At 55.9% G+C, this 18,674-nt stretch overlaps 2 protein-coding genes across 2 annotated transcripts; both read right to left on the reverse strand.

Annotated features, from left to right (window-relative positions):
• Positions 1–537: 537 nt before the first annotated feature.
• Positions 538–14,960, reverse strand: LOC100342253 (olfactory receptor 13C2-like). The gene is made up of 2 exons (XM_017338410.3): positions 14,325–14,960; positions 538–3,625 (listed from the first exon to the last, which is right to left on the reverse strand). The coding sequence occupies exon 2, from the start codon at positions 2,315–2,317 to the stop codon at positions 1,331–1,333; it is 987 nt and encodes a 328-aa protein (XP_017193899.1). The 5' UTR covers positions 2,318–3,625; positions 14,325–14,960; the 3' UTR covers positions 538–1,330.
• Positions 10,689–12,363, reverse strand: LOC100354329 (olfactory receptor 13J1). The gene has a single exon (XM_002707994.4). It carries the CDS (start codon positions 12,361–12,363, stop codon positions 11,425–11,427), a length of 939 nt encoding a protein of 312 aa, XP_002708040.2. The 3' UTR covers positions 10,689–11,424.
• Positions 14,961–18,674: the final 3,714 nt, after the last annotated feature.

Genomic DNA, 18,674 nt, shown 5'->3' on the forward strand with positions numbered 1-18,674 from the left:
GGGCAGCTCAGTGAAGGCGTGGGGGAAGATCAGGCTGTAGAGACAGGTAGGCTCAGAGTTCAGAGAGCCTCCAGGGTTAGCTGAAGAATTTAGACTTAAGGTGGTGATAGGGGGAACCATGAATCAGTCAGTGTTTGACCAAAGTAGGAGAACCGTTATGAGAGATACAAGGGATTTATGACGGAGATTGGACCACGCGGTCATGGGAGCAGTTGGAGAAACTCCCGCCAAGCTGGGACGTGTGCACTGGGGGCTGGGCCCGAAGCTGCTCTTGGCCAGCTGGGCTGGCGTCTGGAGGGAGAGCTGCGTGAAGGGAGGGAGAGTAAGGGCACTGGCTCTCACTGCCTTCAAGCTCGATGCCATGGTGCCTGCAGGAGGCTGGCACCTTTGGCCACGGAGCTTCCCTTGGGTCTGGAGGAGATGTGGTTGGAACAGTTTGGACCACAGCTAACAAGGCGGGCAGGTGAGTCAGCCCTCGCCTGGGAGTGTTCCCCAGCGTCTCGTGCTGCTACTCTCGCCTTTCAAATCTCACACAGGTTGCTCTCTTAAGATTTATTTGTATTTATTTGAAAGGCAGAGTTAGAGAGAGAGAGAGAGAGAGAGAGAGAGAGTCTTCCATCCACTGGTTCACTCCCCAAATGGCTGCAATTGGCTGGGGCTGGGCCAGGCCAAAGCCAAGAGCCAGAAGCTTCATCCGGGTTCTCCCACATGGGTGCAGGGGTCCAAGCAGAGGGCCATCCTCTGCTGCCTTCCCAGGCACATTAGCAGGGAGCTGTATTGAAAGTGGAGCAGCCAGGACTCGAACTGCTGTCCCTATGGGATGCTGGTGTTGCATCAGCCCCCAGATTTCTCTGGTGGGCAGCCCAGATCCATATAGGCCAGAAAGTACTGGAAGCACACCACGGGTGCTAACCAGAGCTTTCTCAGGACGACTGACTGGCAGCATCCCACGAAGGATGGATGTCAGGGAATAGGAAGCCGAATCAGGCTGGCTCTCTAGGACGATGTGGTCATTAGGCCGTCCCACACGCTTGGTCCTCTCCTCCCTGGCAGACCCACGCTAGCTGTCCCTGTCCATGGCTGTGTCATGTCGGTTGGCCAATGACGTGACAGCTGTCACCTGTGAGCAGAGGCTTTACCGCGCTCTTCCTTTTGTCGTGGTGGTCAGCGCCATTCCAGAGGGGAGCGGCTCTGTCACCCCAAGCCCCAGGGGGTGAAGACGATGCAGAGCAGAACCCCTCACCGGGCTCCGATGGACCTGCTGCGGCAAGAGTGACAGACAGACTTCCATGGTTGTCAACCACCAGAAATTTGAGGTCCTGACCACAGCCTAGCCTCTGCGGCCTGACAGGTGCAGAGAGCAGCAGTGAACGTGGGGCATTTGCCTGGAGAGGGGACCTCCCCCCGACAGAGCTGTGACCGCAGCTTTCACCTCTGCGTTCCTCAGGCTATAGATGATGGGGTTCAGCGAGGGTGTCACCACCCCGTAGAAGAGCGTGACAATCTTATCCACGTCGGGGTCCTTGGCCTTGGGCTTGAAGTACATGAAGAGGATGGTCCCATAGAAAACCACCACCACTGTGAGGTGGGCAGAGCAGGTGGAGAAGGCTTTGCGCCAGCCTGCGGCAGAGGGGACCCTAAGGATGGCCACCAGGATGCAAACATAGGAGAGGCAGATGAGCAGGAGCGGGGTCAGCATCAGGACTGTGGTGGCCACCATGAGCACCAGTGCATTGAGCGAGATGTCCCCACAGGACAGTTTCAGCACGGCCAGGATCTCGCAGAAGAAGTGGTTGATGATGCTGTGGCCACAGAAGGGGAGGCGCCACACCAGGACAGAGTGCAGCAGGGAGTTGACAAAGCCCGTCCCCCAGCTCAGCACGGCCAGCTGCACGCACACCTGCCCACTCATGAGCTCCGAGTACCTGAGCGGCTGGCAGATGGCCACGTAACGGTCGTACGCCATCACGGCCAGGAGCAGGCACTCTGTGGAGCCCAACGCCAGGGTCACGTACATCTGCAGGGCGCAGCCGGGGCGGGAGATGGTCCTGTGGCTTCCCAGGAAGTTGACTAACATGAGCGGCATGAAGGCGGTGGTGCCACAGAGATCTATGAGGGAGAGGTTGCTGAGAAAGAAGTACATGGGGCTGTGCAGGCGGGGGTCCCGCACGTTCAGTCCTATGAGGAGGGAGTTCCCCAGCACAGTCACCACGTAGACGCCCAGGCAGAGCACAAACAGGACCGTCTCGAGCCAGGGGTGCTTCTGGAGCCCCAGCAGGACATAGCCCGTCCTGACGGTGTGGTTGGCCCCATCCATCTCACAGCTTTGCCATCTGGGCCATAGGGCGTTTCGAAACAATGCTCTGGTTAGCCTGGGAGCCAAGTCACCTGGGCGTGTGACCCGCTGCGGGTCAGCCTCCCTCTCTGGAATTTGGTTTCACCCTCTGTATCACGGGAGAGTTCAGATCTGGGCCCCCCCAGCTCTCCAGTTCTCCTGGCCCACCTTCCGGGAGGATGCGGGATGCCCTAGGCCCCTGGCTGCTCCCTCCAGGCAGGGCACCGAGGATGCAGTAGGATGGGATTCATGGTGGGCACACTCCTTTGGAATCTACAGAGATCCCGACTGTTAGAAGAAAACCCCTTTTCTAGGTTATGACTGAATTTATGGCCATGGTTTTTCAGGTTCATTCCCTGAATACTTTGGAGTGTCTCCTGTGTCGTCTCAGGTGCTGGGGCCATGGTGGTAAGAAAAATTAGTAGATGGAAAGGTCCCAGGGTTTAAAGGTGCCACCCCCTTCCCTCGGTGAGGTGGGGTGAGCTTTGGGAGGTGGGTGTGTGATGGGTGACGCTCATCCAGCGTTCCTTGGACCAGGAAGATTTGAACACATCAGCTGCGTAGGACATGTAAGTCTGGTATCTGCTCGTCCCTTCTCTTGTTGGCAATTTCCCATGTTTTCCGTATGAAGACTTCTCGTTCTATAGGCGTCTCGTGAACACTTCTTCCACTCTGTGTTGTCGACACCAGAGTTGTCAGTGCAAATCCACAGACCCTGCTTCCTATCGGGACCTGCCTTGGGGAGCTCTTCCTGTAGGCAGGGCTCAGCGTTCCGGTGACTGGGAAGACGCTGTCTTCCCTCCCCTGTGGTGGCGCTAGACTTCTTCTGGAGCCCGCTAGAGGTGGGTTCGTGAACCCCTTCACCTTCACCCCATCAACTGTAGGGGTGCTCTCGGATGCACCAAGCTTCACCTCCTGCCAGTGTCTCCATAAAAGCTCTGTTCCTCCCTTCTCAAAGAATCACAAACCACTGATTTGCAAAAAAGACGCATGAGAACGTCCCTGTGCCCAAAGAGGAACGTGGCCAGGTCCTGAAAGCAAGAGACTCACTTCGTGGCCTCCCTACTGTTGTCTAGGATAACTATTTGCCCACGGGGCCACACAGTGGAGGTGCTTTATAAAGGGAGGCATGGGAAGAGGCTGGAGTTTTCTCCTGGAAGCCGGAAGCACTCCGCTGAGCGTCTGTGGGAAATGCCCAGGTCAGAAATCCACGGCCGAGAGCCAAGTGTCCCCAGAGCACAGCAGTGTGGGTAGGACAGGAAAGCTGCCTTTTCCCCAGGTAGCCCTGGTCTGAAAGAGAAGGAAGAGCTGAGTGTGAACTCTCACTGTTCAGCAAAGGTAATCCCCACCGCATTCACCCCAGGATTGACTGTGAAAGTCCTGTGACAGCCACGGAGCCCTGGCTGTCCTCCCTGGCTGGATGCTTGGTGCCCCCACCCCACTGCACCTGCTTGTCTGTCGGGGCCTGCCGGCTCGCCTCCCTGCCTCTTCTTCAGAGCCCGGCTCCATGTCACCTCTTCCCCCTCCCCGTTCTGCAGAGCTGCCTTTCCCTTCTTGTGCTCCACAGCCCTTGGGCGCGCACCAGGTTCCTGTGCGGTATGCGGTTCCCCTGTCTTCTCTACTGTGCCTTGAGAGCAGGAGTCTCTCTCTTTCCTCCCCGCCCCACCTACAGCAAATGCTGCCCATGGCAGGCTCTCAACAGCCGTTGAATGCGTACCCCAAAGACCCAGGTTTGCCTCCTACCCTCAGTAGAGACTAGCTACGTGACATTGACCAAGTCGCTTGACCCCTCTGAACTTGGTTTCCTCCTTGAATGTTGGGGTGCCGTGTAGCCCAGAGGAGAGGCACACACGAAGGTGCTCATGGGCCATCCATGGAGGTGCAGCCACAGGCCAGGCCAGGGGAAGACAGCACCTTCAGCTGCAGGCACCTGCAGGGTCTGAACCCACCACTCCCGGACAAGGGACACCTCCTCCCTGACCCCGGAGCCTGTGCCCTGAATCCAGGTGCTTGTTAAGCAACAGTGTCTGCAGCCAGCGGAGATGGTCCATCTGGGTCGGTAGGTGACCTCACATCTCACCTGGGGGGATTTAGAGGTAGGGTTTCTCTTGCTGAGGTTTGGCGAATGAACAAGAAGAGAGCAAGAACCGCCCATGGTGCTGCAGATGGCTGTGGGGCTTGGATCCCGCGTCAGGGTCCGTGCTGGGTGCTGGGCGCACGGCAGGGACAGACATGGCTTCTGCCCTCATTCACTCAGTTCTGCTGTGACCTGGGACACATCCCTCCCCCTCTCGAGCTTCTAAAGACCCCTGGGCTTCTCCAAGCCTCCCATGCAAAGACAAAGCAAACCCTGCAACCAAAGAACAGGACTCGCAGGCTTTGTCTCTGCCGGCCGCGGTGGCACAAAGAGACCTGTGCTCCTCACAGAGTCCCACCCCAGACACGATGGGGGAGGGGGTTCTGAGCTCTCCCTCACCTTTATCTTAACAGGAGGACCACATGGGATAGCGGGGACACTTGTGGCTCACTCCGACACCGGCTGCGGCCGCCCCCCACCGCTCCCCCGTGTGAGCAAAGCCCGCACGTTCCGGCTTCCGTGCAGTTCCCTGGGGCTGGACTGGCCTTTCTCTTCTGCTCACCCTTCAAGGCCCAGCTCCGCACCCCTTCTCTTCGGGGCCTCCTCAGAAACTGAGCACCCCAGCACAGGATGCAACACAGCTACCGGCTCACGTGCATTGCGTCCTGCCTTGCTTCAAGGCTACGTTGCTGTCTGTCTCCCTGGGCCGGGAGCTGCTGAAGGGGAAGGGCTGTGTCCGGTTCATCCCTGATCCCAGGAGGTGTCAGTGACTGCCGTCGGAACTGACCGTTCACTGAGATCCAGGGCTGTTCTGCCCCAACGCCTGATCCTAGGTCCCCCCACCAACTGCCGCGGCCCCGTGGAATGGTGCAGCCGCTGTGACCGCTGGGGCAGGGGCTTAGGGGGTGCCAGTCTCCTGCCCGCTGTAGCAGCTGCTCTTTCTGAAGTCACACTGGGAACCTGGCGGGATTCCCCACAACTTAAAAGTCACATCGTGACCCATTCGTGGAAAAAGGGGCCGGCCCGCAAGACAAGCGGCTTACAGCCCGAAAGTGTCTGGGTCTGGGAAGCACCCAGCGGCCAGGTTAGCATGGGTCGGGACGTCGGGGCAGCTGCCATGCCCTTGGTGATCTGTCCGGAAGACACACACCCTTGTCATTTTAGTGGCTTAGCGTGACAGTGTTTTCCTTCTTTCTCATGCCACATGCCTCGGTGAGCTCCCAGGGGACCGTCCTCTGAGACCCTGGCTGACGGTGGCACCGCCATCAGTGACGTCCAGTTACTACGGCGTGGGGAGGACACGCGAGAGCACCATCTCTCGCCAGCTGTTACCTGCTCCAGCCTGGAGGCGACGTGTGTCACTTCTGCCAGGCCCCCTCCCCCTGGCCTAGGTAACCCTGATGCATGTCCAGGGAAGAGAGCTGGGCAGCCCTCGGCCTGCGGTGGGGAGGGCGTTTCACAGCGCACTCAGCCACCCCAGTGTCTGCCTGCTCCCATCACACCTGTGTGCCCAGAAAAGCCAGATACACAGAGTGCTTAGCCAGGGAGTGTCCCTGAAAGAGGCTGTGTGGTGCCCCAGCCCCCGTTTTGCAGGCTGATGGCTGGAAGAGTGTCACAGGGTTTGACGTGCAGCTTTTGCCGGGGGAGCCTGGTCAAGCTTCTCCTCCTGAGACCAGGAACCTCTCACTCAGGTGACTTCTGGGGCTCTGTAACCTGCAAAACATCTCCTCTGTCCGGCAACCTGCAGCCCAGGGGTCTCACAGACTCAGCTACTCTGCAAGGTGAACGTCCCGTCAATCTCATTGCCTGGTAACTCCAGTTTCAACCATTTGATGCTTACCTTTGGCAACACAAACCATTTTAAAAGGAAGGGAGGAGGGGACCTGCTGCTATGGCCCGGCGAGCTGAGCTGCCACCTGCCACGCCGGCACCCTGTGTACCCTGTGTCTGAGTGCCAGTTCGCGTCTTAGCTTATTGAGCTCCCTGCTCAGGGGCCCAAGTGCTTGGACCCCTGCCACTCATGTGGGAGACCTGGCTGGAGCTCTGGGCTCCTGGCTGCAGCCTGGCTCAGCCCTGGCTGTTACGGTCTTAAAGATCTCTCCCACCTTCCTCCAAATGAAAATAAATCCTTAAAAAAAAAAAAAAAAAAAGGAGACATAAGAAGAAAGCTCTGGGTATGCCTGGGTCTGGGATTCCTGCCTTGCAGTCTGACCACCCAGTGCCTGAGCGCCAGCCTGACCACTTGCTGTCAGTTTCCCCAGACTCGGCCTCCTTACCTGCAATGGAACAGTCGCTTCCTGGTGGTGAAGCATGGGAAATTCCTCCTTAGTGCTGAGTGTGGCGCAGGGCAAATGTCTGGGGGTGGGTGGGAGATGACACTATTATGGGCCTTGTGTCTTCTTCCCCAAGCCAAAGTAACAGTTGCCTGAGAATAATCTATGCACCGGATGCATGCATGCACACAGCCCCCATGCACTCAGGGAGCTGCAGCCGGGTGGGCTGACCCGAGGCTTGGGGGAGCAGAGGGGGAGGGACTGAGCTCATTGCCAGCAGGTGCACTGTGCTGGGATGGACCAGGGCCAAGCGGCCCTGAGGAGCAGCTGCCTGGTCCCCTGCCATGTAGATAGCCCACTTGCTCCCGCCCCGAGGGACATCCCGGTCCCTGCCCAATTTAAAGTTCAAACTCTGCAAAGGCACAATGGTACAGGTTCGCAGCCATGGGACCTGGGCTTCTGAGACTCTGGGCTCCTTGCTCTGTGCCAGGAAGCTCTGCTGGGGTGAGGGGACACAGGGGAGCCCCTGCGCAGAGATGCTGAATCCCAAGCCTCATTGCCACTGGCCAGGGGCCCGTGATGTCCCCTCTCTCGGCCTGGGGGTCTGCACTGGGCAATGGGTTGTCTCCTTCCAGGACTGCTGGGCGGCCCTGGGCTGACAGGAGTTGGAAGGAAGTAAATTGCTTTGTCAAGTGAGACCCTGGGTAGCTGCCAGGGCCCAACCTGACTCAGGGTCGTACCCAGGCACAGGAGCTTTTCGTTTCCTTTTTTTCGTTCCTCTCCCCATTGCTTCTCGGCCTTTTGGCTAAGATCAAGTGTTGTTCCCCTCCCTCCGTGTCCTTATACAACACAGGATAGCACCTTGACGCTGATTAGAGGCTAAAGAAACAAGTGAAGCCGCAGAAGTTGCACATTTTCACGTTATCCTCTGGTTTGTCTTCTGGAGCGGTGATCAAGAACCCAGGTCAAGGTCAAGATGGGAAGGTTGTTGCCACTTAGCGTCTAGCTGCTCACGGAGCGGTGCCCTCTGCCACCCAGGGAATGCCCGAGCTCAACATCTCTGCACGAATCCGCTGTCCCCTGCTCCGGCCCCAGCCCCTCTCCTGCTCCCCACCCCTGTGTCTCAGTGGGTGGCACCTCCCCCCACTTCAGCCCCTGCTCAAACAAGCCAGAGTCCTGCACAGCAACCCAGCTTTCCCTCCCCCACCCCCTATTTCTACAACTCCACATATAGATTACATGTGTTACAGTTGTGGTCATAGTCACAGATTGCTAACTCTGTCTCCCAAATGTTATTACACAACACACACACACACACACACACACACACACACACGGAGGTACTTTCAAAAGTTCGTGGGAGGGGGCCGGCATTTTGGTGTAGAGGGTAAAGCCGACGCCTCTATATGGATGCCAGTTGGACCCCCGGCTCCTCCACTTCTGATCCAGCTCCCTGCTAATGTGCCTAGGAAAGCAGTGGAAGATGATCCAAGTGCTTGGGCCCCTGCACCCACATGGGAGATCCAGAAGAAGCTCCTGGCTCCTGGCTTTGGCCTGGTCCAGCCCTGGCCATTGCAGCCATTTGGGGAGTGAACCGGTAGACGAAAGATCTTTCTCTATCTCTCTCTGCCTATAACTCTGCCTTTCAAATAAATACATCTTTTAAAAAAGTTTGTGGGGAAATGGGATTAAGCAGCAAATTATTTTTTCTACAAAAAATTTGGAATGCAACGCCACCTCTCTCTCCATCTCTATTTATCTCCCAAATCTTTCTCAGCTCCACCATCCCCTTCACTGCCACCTGGCTCAGGCCTCACTGAGGGTCTGGGTCCTCACTCCCTGCTCTCAGTCCTGACCTCCTCATCCCTCCACCCTGGAGAGGTGATCGTCCATATTTTAAAAATAAATCGCCCCGGTTGCCCCTCTTCCAGGCCAGCTCTCTGCTATGGCCAGGGAGTGCAGTGGAGGATGGCCCAGGTGCTTGGGCCCTGCACCCCATGGGAGACCAGGAAAAGCACCTGGATCCTGGCTCCTGCCATCGGATCAGCGCGGTGCGCCGGCTGCAGCGGCGGCCATTGGAGGGTGAACCAACGGCAAAGGAAGACCTTTCTCTCTGTCTCTCTCTCTCACTGTCCACTCTGCCTGTCAAAAAAAAAAAAAAAAAAAAAAGAAAAATAAATAAATAAATAAATCGCATGATTTTTGAAATGCAAGGTCATGTGCATTTTAGAAATGCTGACCAGTACTGAAAAGGATCAGTAAGGACATATTTATCTGTAATCCTGTCGCCCAGAGGAAGCAGCTGGCTTGTCAGTTTTCCAGACGTTCTTGCCTACACACTTGCTCATATACCTGTAAGAAAGGTCAAAATAAAATGAGACCCCACTTTTTTCTATTAGTTACATTGTGGACATTTCTCATCATCAAATTTTCTTCAAAAAATAGAGCTGCATCACTTTCCCTCCTTGCACTCCGCCGGGATTTAAACATTCTTCTGTGGTTGGTCATGAAGATTATTTCAGCTTTTTGTTACAATGAACAAAGTTGTGATGAATAGATTAAAATAAAAAAAATTTATTTTATTTGAAAGGTAGATGGGACGGAGAGAGAGGAGAGAGAGAGAGAGAGAGAGGGAGAGAAACAGAGAGAGAGGAGAGAAGAGGAGAGGAGAGAGATCGACTGGTTCACCTCTAAATGTCTGCAACAGCCAGGGCTGGGCCAGGGTGGAGCCAGGAGCCGGGAGCTTCATCTGGGTCTCCCACGCAGGTGGCAGGCGCCCCAGTCCTGACATCACCTGCTGCCTCCCAGAGTGTGCATTATCAGGAAGCTGAGGGTGGGGAGCAGAGTCAGGACTCAAATCCAGGTGCTCTGATATGGGCTGCGGGTACCCCAATGGCATCTTAACTGCTGTGTCAAATGTGCACCCCGATTACCAGTTCTATAGTTATTATAAAGCTTTGACTGCACCCTAATTATTTTCTTAGTTTTATTTATTTGAAAGGTAGAGTTACAGAGAGAGAGAGAGAGAGGGAGACACACACACAGAGATTTTTCATCTGCTGGTTTACTCCCCAGGTGGCTGAAACAGCCAAGACTGGACCAGCCCAAAGCCAGAAGCCTGGAACTCCATCTGGGTCTTCCATAGAGTGCAGGGGCCCAAGAATTGGGCCATCTTCTGCTGCTTCCCAGGTGCATTAGCAGGGAGCTGGATTGGAAGTGGAGCAGCCAGGACACAAACCGGTGCCCATATGGGATGCCCACACAGCAGGTGGCAGCTTTACCCTTCGAGCCACAGAGCCGGCCCTGAAAGTCTTTAATTCAGGCTCCTGATGCATATTCCCATCATTTCCAGAAAGTTCCTATGAGCTGATTCTGACCCCTGCTAGGGGCGATGACACCTTACTTCACTTCACCTTGCCTAACAACGGGCATGGCAGCAAAAAGCAGAGTGTGCAGCTGAAGAACACGGTGGGATCAGTGGCCAAGCTGAGAGCGAGTCAGACTGTACCCACCCCCCAGGCACACAGAAGGACGTGCCGGCTCCTGTGCTGGCCGCCAGCTGGCCGTGGCCCGCAGGACCTGCTGCACCCAGTGTGGTGCCTCACACTGCGGGGCAGCTCCCCCCTCCCCTCTCCCCCCTCCTCTCTCTTCCCCCCTCTCGTCTCCACAGAGCAAGCAGGAAGAAGGCCTGGGAGGGGAACTGAGGGGACTCCCCTGGGGTTTCCTGCAGCCCCCTGGGCTCTCCCCTTGTGCAGAGGGTGCCACTGAGGCCAGAGCAGGGCGAGGACTGGAAATGGTGTTGATTTGGGCTTGATTCCCACCGCACGCTCAGGAAGGGGAGCTGGTGAGAAGCTGAGTGCCAGGAAGGGGAGCTGGCGCAGGGGCCCAGCACTGGGAGTGGGGAGGGGCGGCATGAGCCCCCCCCCCCCCCCCCCCCCGAGCCAGGCGAAGGCTGACCACGGGGCAGGAGGCAGGGAAACTGCTGGGCTATGCTGGTGGTTGGTGTTGCAGGGCCAGACAGCTCTGGCGTGCAGGACGCTGGGCCTCTCCTCCGCCTCCCGGTCACCTCCTGGGGAACAGGCCTTGCCCACCATCTGTGGACCCTATCAAAGCTCTGCTCGGATTTGGGAAAGAGGCCAGGCTCTGGCGTCACAACCCCTACACCAACATGCTCCTTTGCTCGTGCGTGTATAAGAGACTTGTGCAGGGTGTGGGGTTAAGCACAGCTGGGCCTTGGGTGGGAGTGGGATCTGACACTTCCTGCTTTTAGGGTAACACTGCAACCAAGGACACAGCAGGACATGGAGAGAGGAGCAAAGTAGGGAGGGCTTCCTGGTGGGAGAGGCATTTGAATTGAGTGGTCCCTCACTCATGGAATTGTGTGTGCGGAGGTGCTGTCTCGTGGAGAGACTTCAGAGAGAGATCGGGGCTGGGCAGCACAGGGCAGGGGGAAGCCCCAGTGTCCTGGGTGTGGCCGTGCAAAGGGAAACCCTGGTCTGGAAGGCTGGGGAGCGAGGCCGGGAGCAGCAGAGAGCAGTGGGTGTCGTCTGTGGGTTTCAGGTGGAAGAGGGATGCGACCACAGGTGCCTTTGAAAGGACCCCCTGAATGCCCCGCGGAGGGCAGATTGGAAGGACCGTATTGAAGTCTGAGCATGGCCAGGCGACCGCGGTGGGAGGCGAGGGCCGGAGGCCTTGGTGCTGCCTTCCTGGGGCGGGGAAAGCCGACCTGCCTGTGAGGCTCACCGGCAGGCCCGTCTCTGGCCCCATACCTTCCGGGCGGCCTCCCTCACCTCCTTGTTCCTCAGGCTGTAGATGATGGGGTTGAGCATGGGCGTGACCACGGCGTAGAGCACCGTGAAGACCTCGTCGGAGATGCGGGCCTCCTTGCTCTGGGGCTTCATGTACATGAAGATGACGGTGCCGTAGAAAAGCAGCACCACGGCCAGGTGCGCCGAGCAGGTGGAGAAGGCTTTGCGGCGGCCGGCGGCCGAGGGCGCCCTCAGGATGGTGGCCAGGATCAGCGTGTAGGACAGGCAGATGAGAGCCAGGGGCACCGGCAGCAGCAGGACGGCACCCACCAGCAGGAAGGCCTCGCTGGCCGACGTGTCCCCGCAGGCCAGCTTCAGCACCGCCAGGATCTCGCAGGTGAAGTGGCTGACCACGCGGTGGCCACAGAAGGGCAGCCTCATAGCTAGGACGGTCTCGGACGCCGACTTGAGCAAACAGAGGGCCCAGGCGGCTCCGGCCAGCAGCGAGCAGAGCCTGCGGCTCATGAGCGCAGGGTAGCGGAGGGGCCGGCAGATGGCCAGGTAGCGGTCGTAGGCCATGATGGCCAGCAGCAGGCACTCGGTGGAGCCCGTAGACAGGCTCAGGCACATCTGGATGGCACAGCCAGTGAAGGAGATGGTCTTGCGGGGGGACAGGAGGTGGACCAGCATCAGGGGCACGAAGGTGGACGTGTAGCAGATGTCCAGGAGGGAGAGGTGGCCCAGGAAGAAGTACATGGGCGTGTGCAGGCGGGCGTCCAGCAGGCTCAGCACCACCAGGGCTGCGTTCCCCAGCAGGGTCACCAGGTACATGGCTGAGCACAGAGCGAAGAGCAGCTGCTCCAGGGCTGGGTAGCCAGAAAATCCTTTCAGATAGAACTCGGAGACCTCTGTCCTGTTGGCCGGCTCCATGCTGTGGGTTCTGGGGTGGAGGGAGAGGGGGTGCAGGCCTGGGGGCGAAGCTCACAGGGATGTTTCTGGAGACAGGTGGGCTGCTGGGGTCTCTTCTGGTTCGGGCGCACTCTCTCTGTGACTTTGGGCAGTGCCCTCACCCTCATAGGCCTCAGTTTCTCCACCCGGGCAGTGAGCGTTGATTTAGATCCGCAGCCTTACCTAAGAGAGCAGCGATGGGCACGTTAGCCGGCAGCCTGGAGGCGATAGTGGATGGTTGAGAACGCTCCTCCTTGCAGGACTTCTTGGAGCCTTTATTATGCCGACATGATTTGTGACTCCCCCAAACAGTGTGCAGCCTGTGCTCCCCATCTGGGCACAGGTTCCTCCTCCACAGAACACCCATGAGCCTCAGAAGCAGGCAAGCGTGCTAGGAACATAGCTTGGGAAACAGAGGGCTGGCTAGGAGGTTCTCAAATTTTCACATGCACCAGAATCACCTGGAAAGTTGCCTCAAACACAGATGGTAGGGCCGGGGGTTAAGCCACTGCCTACGAGGCTGGCGTCCTGAGTCAGAGCGCCAGCTGGAGTCCCGATTGCTCCACTTCTGATCCAGCTCCCTGCTAATGCGCCTGGGAGAGCAGCAGAAGTTGGCCCAAGTGCTTGGGCTTGGGTCCCTGCCACCCACATGGGAGACCACGCTAGAGCTCCTGGCAACTGGCTTTGGCCTGCTCCAGCCCCAATGGTTGCAGCTGTGTGGGGGGTGAACCAAGGAATGGAAGATCCCTTTCTTTGTGTCTCCTTCTCTCTGTAACTCTGCCTTTCAAACAAATACATCTTTAACACACACACACACACACACACACACACACACTGGGTTGGGCCTTGTTCCCAGAGCTTCTTACTGGGTACCCACTTGGAGAACCACTAGGCTAGGCGGTCTCTGAGGGTTCTCCTGGCTTGAATAAGCCCCTGAGCCACCGTCTACGCTGTTCCCACTGTCTGGACTGCCCTTCTTTATCTTGCGTCCTGCAGAAGTCTGCCTCTCCAGGCCAGCTCTGGTCTCCACGCACAAAGCCACGTGCTCATGCCTGCTTGCCTGCCACTAGATGTGTTCACCTGATCCCGCCCCCACTCCCGCCAGAGGCTGCTTCATCTGCTCATCAGTGCGGATTGAATCTGCAGACTCCGCCTTCCTGTGGATTTTCTAGGGAAAATTCCATGGGCCCCTTTGTCCCTATTTTGTCCGGGCCACAGCCAGGGCTACGCGGACTTGAACTTGCAGGGCGTTGGCCTGGAAAGTGCCTGGAGAGGCCGATTCATGGGCCCTCCCATCATCAGGAGGGGAACAGGTCCCACCGTGGGTCTCTGGTGAGGCAAGTCTTCCCAGCAGCCCGACACCTACGCCACGCTCACAGCCATGGTTGCTTTGGGCAGACCATGTATGTCGGTGGTTCTGACGCACTGCGCAGACGTCTCTCTCCCCTGTCCTCCCCACAGCCCTCTCGCCAGCCAAGCAGCAAAAGCCAACTTTTCCTTAGTGCTTCAAGGTAGCTGGCGCTGGCCACGGACCCCCGGGGATGCTGCTCAGCCTTTCACTCCCTGCCTGTCGCCTACCCCTGCCAGCTCACGGGGCTTTCACCTCCTTTCCCTCCTCTCCCGGCTGCTGAAGCCCACGTTGAGGCTCCCAGCCTGGCCACAGCCGATTTCCCCCGGAACTTTCTGGGGCTCAGGAGCAGCTGGCTGCCCCCCCCCCCCCCCCCCGCCCCGTGAGCTCTCGGCAGCCTAGAAGACCCTGGCAGAGCTGGGAGAGACCCCAGAGCAGCTAGACCACCTCCGTCTTAGGCACGGGCAACCTAAGGCTCAGAGAGGAAACAGTACTTGCTCAGTGGCGCCTTGTGAGTTACGAGCGGAAGCCATGGGCCCCGTGACTGCTCGGTGACCGACTCCTTCCCATGTCTCTACTCCCATTTCACACTGACCTTCAGGCTCTTCGGGATCCATGTCTCTGGCCGCCTGGCACATGTTCCCGTGGACACGACCTCTGGCTGGAGCGCAGGGCACACAGGTCAAGGAAGCAGCCGGGCCTCCTGGGAGCAGGGGACCCGGTGGGCAGCACGCAGGGTTGCAGCTTTCCCGACCGTGGAAACATGCCAGGCCTCTCGTAGAATCCAGCGAAAAGCTTCAGAGTAAGCGGTGGAGCATTTTGGGTTCGGCAGATGTACAAAGCGCCCAGCAGCCGTGGCGTGCCCTGAGTCGCGTCAGGTTTGGCAGCAGTAGGATTCTGGAGGGCTCAAGGCTGAAGAGAGGGAGCAGTATTGTACCATGGGCAGCCTGCAGCTCTGTCCTGGCCGACAGCCTCTGGGGGAGGCAGCACCTCGCAAAGCTCCCTCGGCAGGGGACTGCACAACCCCCAAGGCAATTTAGAGGGAGAGGAAAAGTGCCCATCTTAGGAACTTTGGGGTGCTTTGGGGATGAGGTCCCAAAGACCCAATTACAAAGCGTCTACTCAGAAATCTTAATTGGTGTGCAAAAACTGCAGGCAGTGGCTTAGAGCCAGGAGCCAGGGATCCGTCCTCACTGGTCAGCCTCCCACGAGCGCTGGGCCGGGGAAGTGCATCGGGTGGATAAAGAACTGCTGAGTGAACCACTGCATGAGTGCGTAAGCTGTTTGTAATGAATCCACGCAAAAAGAAATGAATGAGTCGGGCGCCAGTGAGTGGCAGATTTGCTTTCCAGATGTGGAGTTGGAGGACTGGGCTCAGCTCTCACAGGGACCTGCACGACCGCAAGATCCGGAAAGCGCCTAACTGGGGAGTAGACTGTAGACTGGATGCAGAGAGAGAAAGAGAGAGAGAGAGAGAGAGAGAGAGAGAGACAGGGAGAGAGAGAGAGGGAGAGAGAGAGAGAGAGAGAGATTTCTCCCATCTACTGGCCCACTCCCCAAATGCCTGCAGAAACTCAAACTCAATTCAGATCTCCCACATAGGTCTCAGGCACCCAACTACTAGAGCCAGGACCGCTGCCTCCCAGGGTGAGCGCTATCAGGAAGCAGGAGTCAGAGGCCAGAGCCCGGCGTGGAGCCCAGGCACTCTGAGAGGGGATGCAGGCACGTATGAGCACCAGGCCCAGCACCTGTCCAGAGCGAGCACGCTTCTTCCCGCTTCCTCCCCGAGGCTCCTCTGCCTCTCAGACCATGCCTCTGCAGATGAAGAACCTCTTTAAAAAGCAAACAAAACCAAAAATAAAAAACCAGCATGATTTTTATTTGGAACTGGGTATTGTTGGATTTTTATTTAATTTTTAAAAATATTTGTTTTATTTATTTGAGAGAGTTCAGAGAGAGAGAGAGAGAGAGAGAGAGGAGAGTCTTCCATCAGCTGGTTCAACTCCCCAAATGGCCACAGTGGCCTCCTGAGCTGGGTCAGGCTGAAGCCAGGAGCTTCTTCCGGTCTCCGATGTGGGTGCAGGGGTCCAAGGACTTGGGCCATCCTCTGCTGCCTTCCCAGGTGCATTAGCAGGGAGCTGGTTGGCCACAGCACCAGCCTTCTATTTAATTATTTTAAAATCACAGTAATCTTGTGAGTATTTGATTTTTTTATTTTTGACAGGCAGAGTGGACAGTGAGAGAGAGAGAGACAGAGAGAAAGGTCTTCCTTTTGCCGTTGGTTCACCCTCCAATGGCCGCCGCGGCCAGTGCGCTGTGGCCGGCGCACCGCGCTGATCCGATGGCAGGAGCCAGGAGCCAGGTGCTTTTCCTGGTCTCCCATGGGGTGCAGGGCCCAAGCACCTGGGCCATCCTCCACTGCACTCCCTGGCCACAGCAGAGGGCTGGCCTGGAAGAGGGGCAACCGGGACAGAATCCGGCACCCCGACCGGGACTAGAACCCGGTGTGCCGGCGCCGCTAGGCGGAGGATTAGCCTAGTGAGCCGCGGCGCCGGCCATAAATCTTTTTTTAAAAAAGAGTAAGGACATGCTCAAATATATTCAAATATATATATATATATATTCAATATATTCTTGTAGACAATGTAAGCATATAGTGTAAAAGTGCCTCTTCCTTATAATGACCTACAGTCCCCCAACCCATGACCCCTTCCCTAACTTAACCAGCATTATTAGTTTTCTGTATGTCTATCTAGACACGTTTCAAAATATATACATTATGAGGTTTACTGTACAGATAGAATATCAAAATACCTTTTGCACTTTGATAACTAAATTTTTGAGATTAAAAACATAGTTCAGGGGCCGGCACTGTGGCTCACTTGGTTAATCCTCCGCCTGCGGCACCGGAATCCCATATGGGCACCGGGTTCTAGTCCCAGTTGCTCCTCTTCCAGTCCAGCTCTCTGCTGTGGCCCGGGAAGGCAGTGGAGGATGGCCCAGGTGCTTGGGCCCTGCACCCGCATGGGAGACAAGGAGGAAGCACCTGGCTCCTGGCTTCATATCGGCGCAGCGCCGGCTGTGGCGGCCATTTGGGGAGTGAGCCAACGGAAGGAAGACCTTTCTCTCTGTCTCTCTCTCTCTCACCGTCTGATTCTATCTGTCAAATAAAAAAAAATAGTTCAGGGGACAGTGCTGTGGCATAGCCGGTAAAGCCGCCGCCTGCAGCTATTTTGAGTCCTGGTCACTCAGCTTCTGATCCAGCTCTCTGCTATGGCCTGGGAAAGCAGTAGAAAGTGGCCCAAATCCTTGGGCCCCTGCACCCACATGGGAGAACTGGAAGAAGCACCTGTCTCCTGGCTTCAGATCGGCGCAGCTCTGGCCATTGTGACCAAGTGGGGAGTGAACCAGCGGTAGAAGACCTCTCTCTCTCTCTCTCTCTGCCTCTCCTCTCTCTGTGTAACTCTGACTTCAAATAAACAAATATTTTAAAAAATAGTTCAAGCATTTCTACATTCAAAAATTTTGGGCTCCTGTTTATTGAAAATGAAGTAATACCAGCTCTGTGGAAATAACCATATATACATCAAGATAAATATTGGGGATTGTGGGAATACAAATAGTGAGCAGAGGCCGGGGCTGTGGTACAGCAGTTAAGGTTGCCACCTGCAGTGCTGATATTTGATGTGGCCACTGGTTCAAGTCCCAGCTGCTCCACTTCCAATCCCGCTCCCTGCTAATGGCCTGGGAAAGCAGCAGAATATGGCCCACGTCCTTGGGCCCCAAAGAAGCTTCAGGCTCCTGTCTTCAGATCTGCCAAGCTCTGGCTGTTGCAGTCATTTGGGGAGTGAACCAGTGGATAGACGACCCCTCCCCCCCGCCTCTGTCTCTCTGTAACTCTTTCAAATAAATAAATAAATCTTTTTAAAAAGAAAAAATAGTCAGCAGCCTCAAATTTCTTAGCATTTTACTGACTTAATTCCTTTTCGTCTTTTTTAAAAATAAATTTACTTAATTTTAAACTTAGTTTTAAATTGCTTTAAAAAAGCAGAATAGTAAAAATGGCAAGTATTGGGTTATATCAGCTAGGAAATGGTGTTTACAATTGTCTAAATTCAATAATCTTAAAAGCATATGTTTAATATGTGGTACAGAAATGTTAAAAAACCCACACATACAAGGAATTATCTTTCATAAAAATACTCATGCACATTCTTTGATTACGTGAATATAAAATACTAAATATTCTTACTTAAAAAATAAGTTCCATAAAGTGTTGCTGTAATAGATATTGTTTGTTCTCCCAATACAATGTATAAATAAGAAATATTTCTGGGGCTGGCACTGTGGCATAGCAGGTAAAGCTGCTGCCTGCTGGTTTGCGTCCTGGCTGCTCCACTTCCAATCCAGCTCCCTGCTAATGCACCTGGGAAAGGCAGCTGAGGATGGCCCAAGTGTTTGAGCTCCTATACCCACTTGGGTGACCTGTAAGAAGCTTCTGACTCCCGGCTTCGGTCTGTCCTGACCCAGCTATTGTGTCTATCTGGGGAGTGAACCAAGGGATGGAAGGTCTCTTCTTCTGTCTCTCTGTAACTCTGCCTTTCAAATAAATAAATAAATCTTTAAAAATAAATAAATAAAAGAGGGGCCAGTGCTATGGTGTAGTGGATAAGCTGCCACTTGTGGTGCCGGCGTCCCATATGGGCACCAGTTCATGTCCCGGCTGCTCCTCTTCCAATCCAGCTCCCTGCTGTGGCCTGGGAAAGCAGTGGAAGATGGCCCAAGTACTTGAGATCCTGCACTCACATGGGAGAGGTGGAAGAAGCTCCTGGCTCCTGGCTTTGGATTGACACAGCTCCAGCCATTGTGGCCATCTGGGGAGTGAACCAGTGGATGGAAGATCTTTAGCTCTACCTCTCAAATTAATTAAAATAAATAAAATAAA

The sequence above is a fragment of the Oryctolagus cuniculus genome, chromosome 1, assembly GCF_964237555.1.
Source record: "Oryctolagus cuniculus chromosome 1, mOryCun1.1, whole genome shotgun sequence".
Lineage (NCBI taxonomy): Eukaryota > Metazoa > Chordata > Mammalia > Lagomorpha > Leporidae > Oryctolagus > Oryctolagus cuniculus.

Bases quoted from the DNA above. Each gene is read 5' to 3' on its own strand.
- LOC100342253 (XM_017338410.3), bottom strand. From the start codon at position 2,317: ATGGATGGGGCCAACCACACCGTCAGGACGGGCTATGTCCTGCTGGGG.
- LOC100354329 (XM_002707994.4), bottom strand. From the start codon at position 12,363: ATGGAGCCGGCCAACAGGACAGAGGTCTCCGAGTTCTATCTGAAAGGA.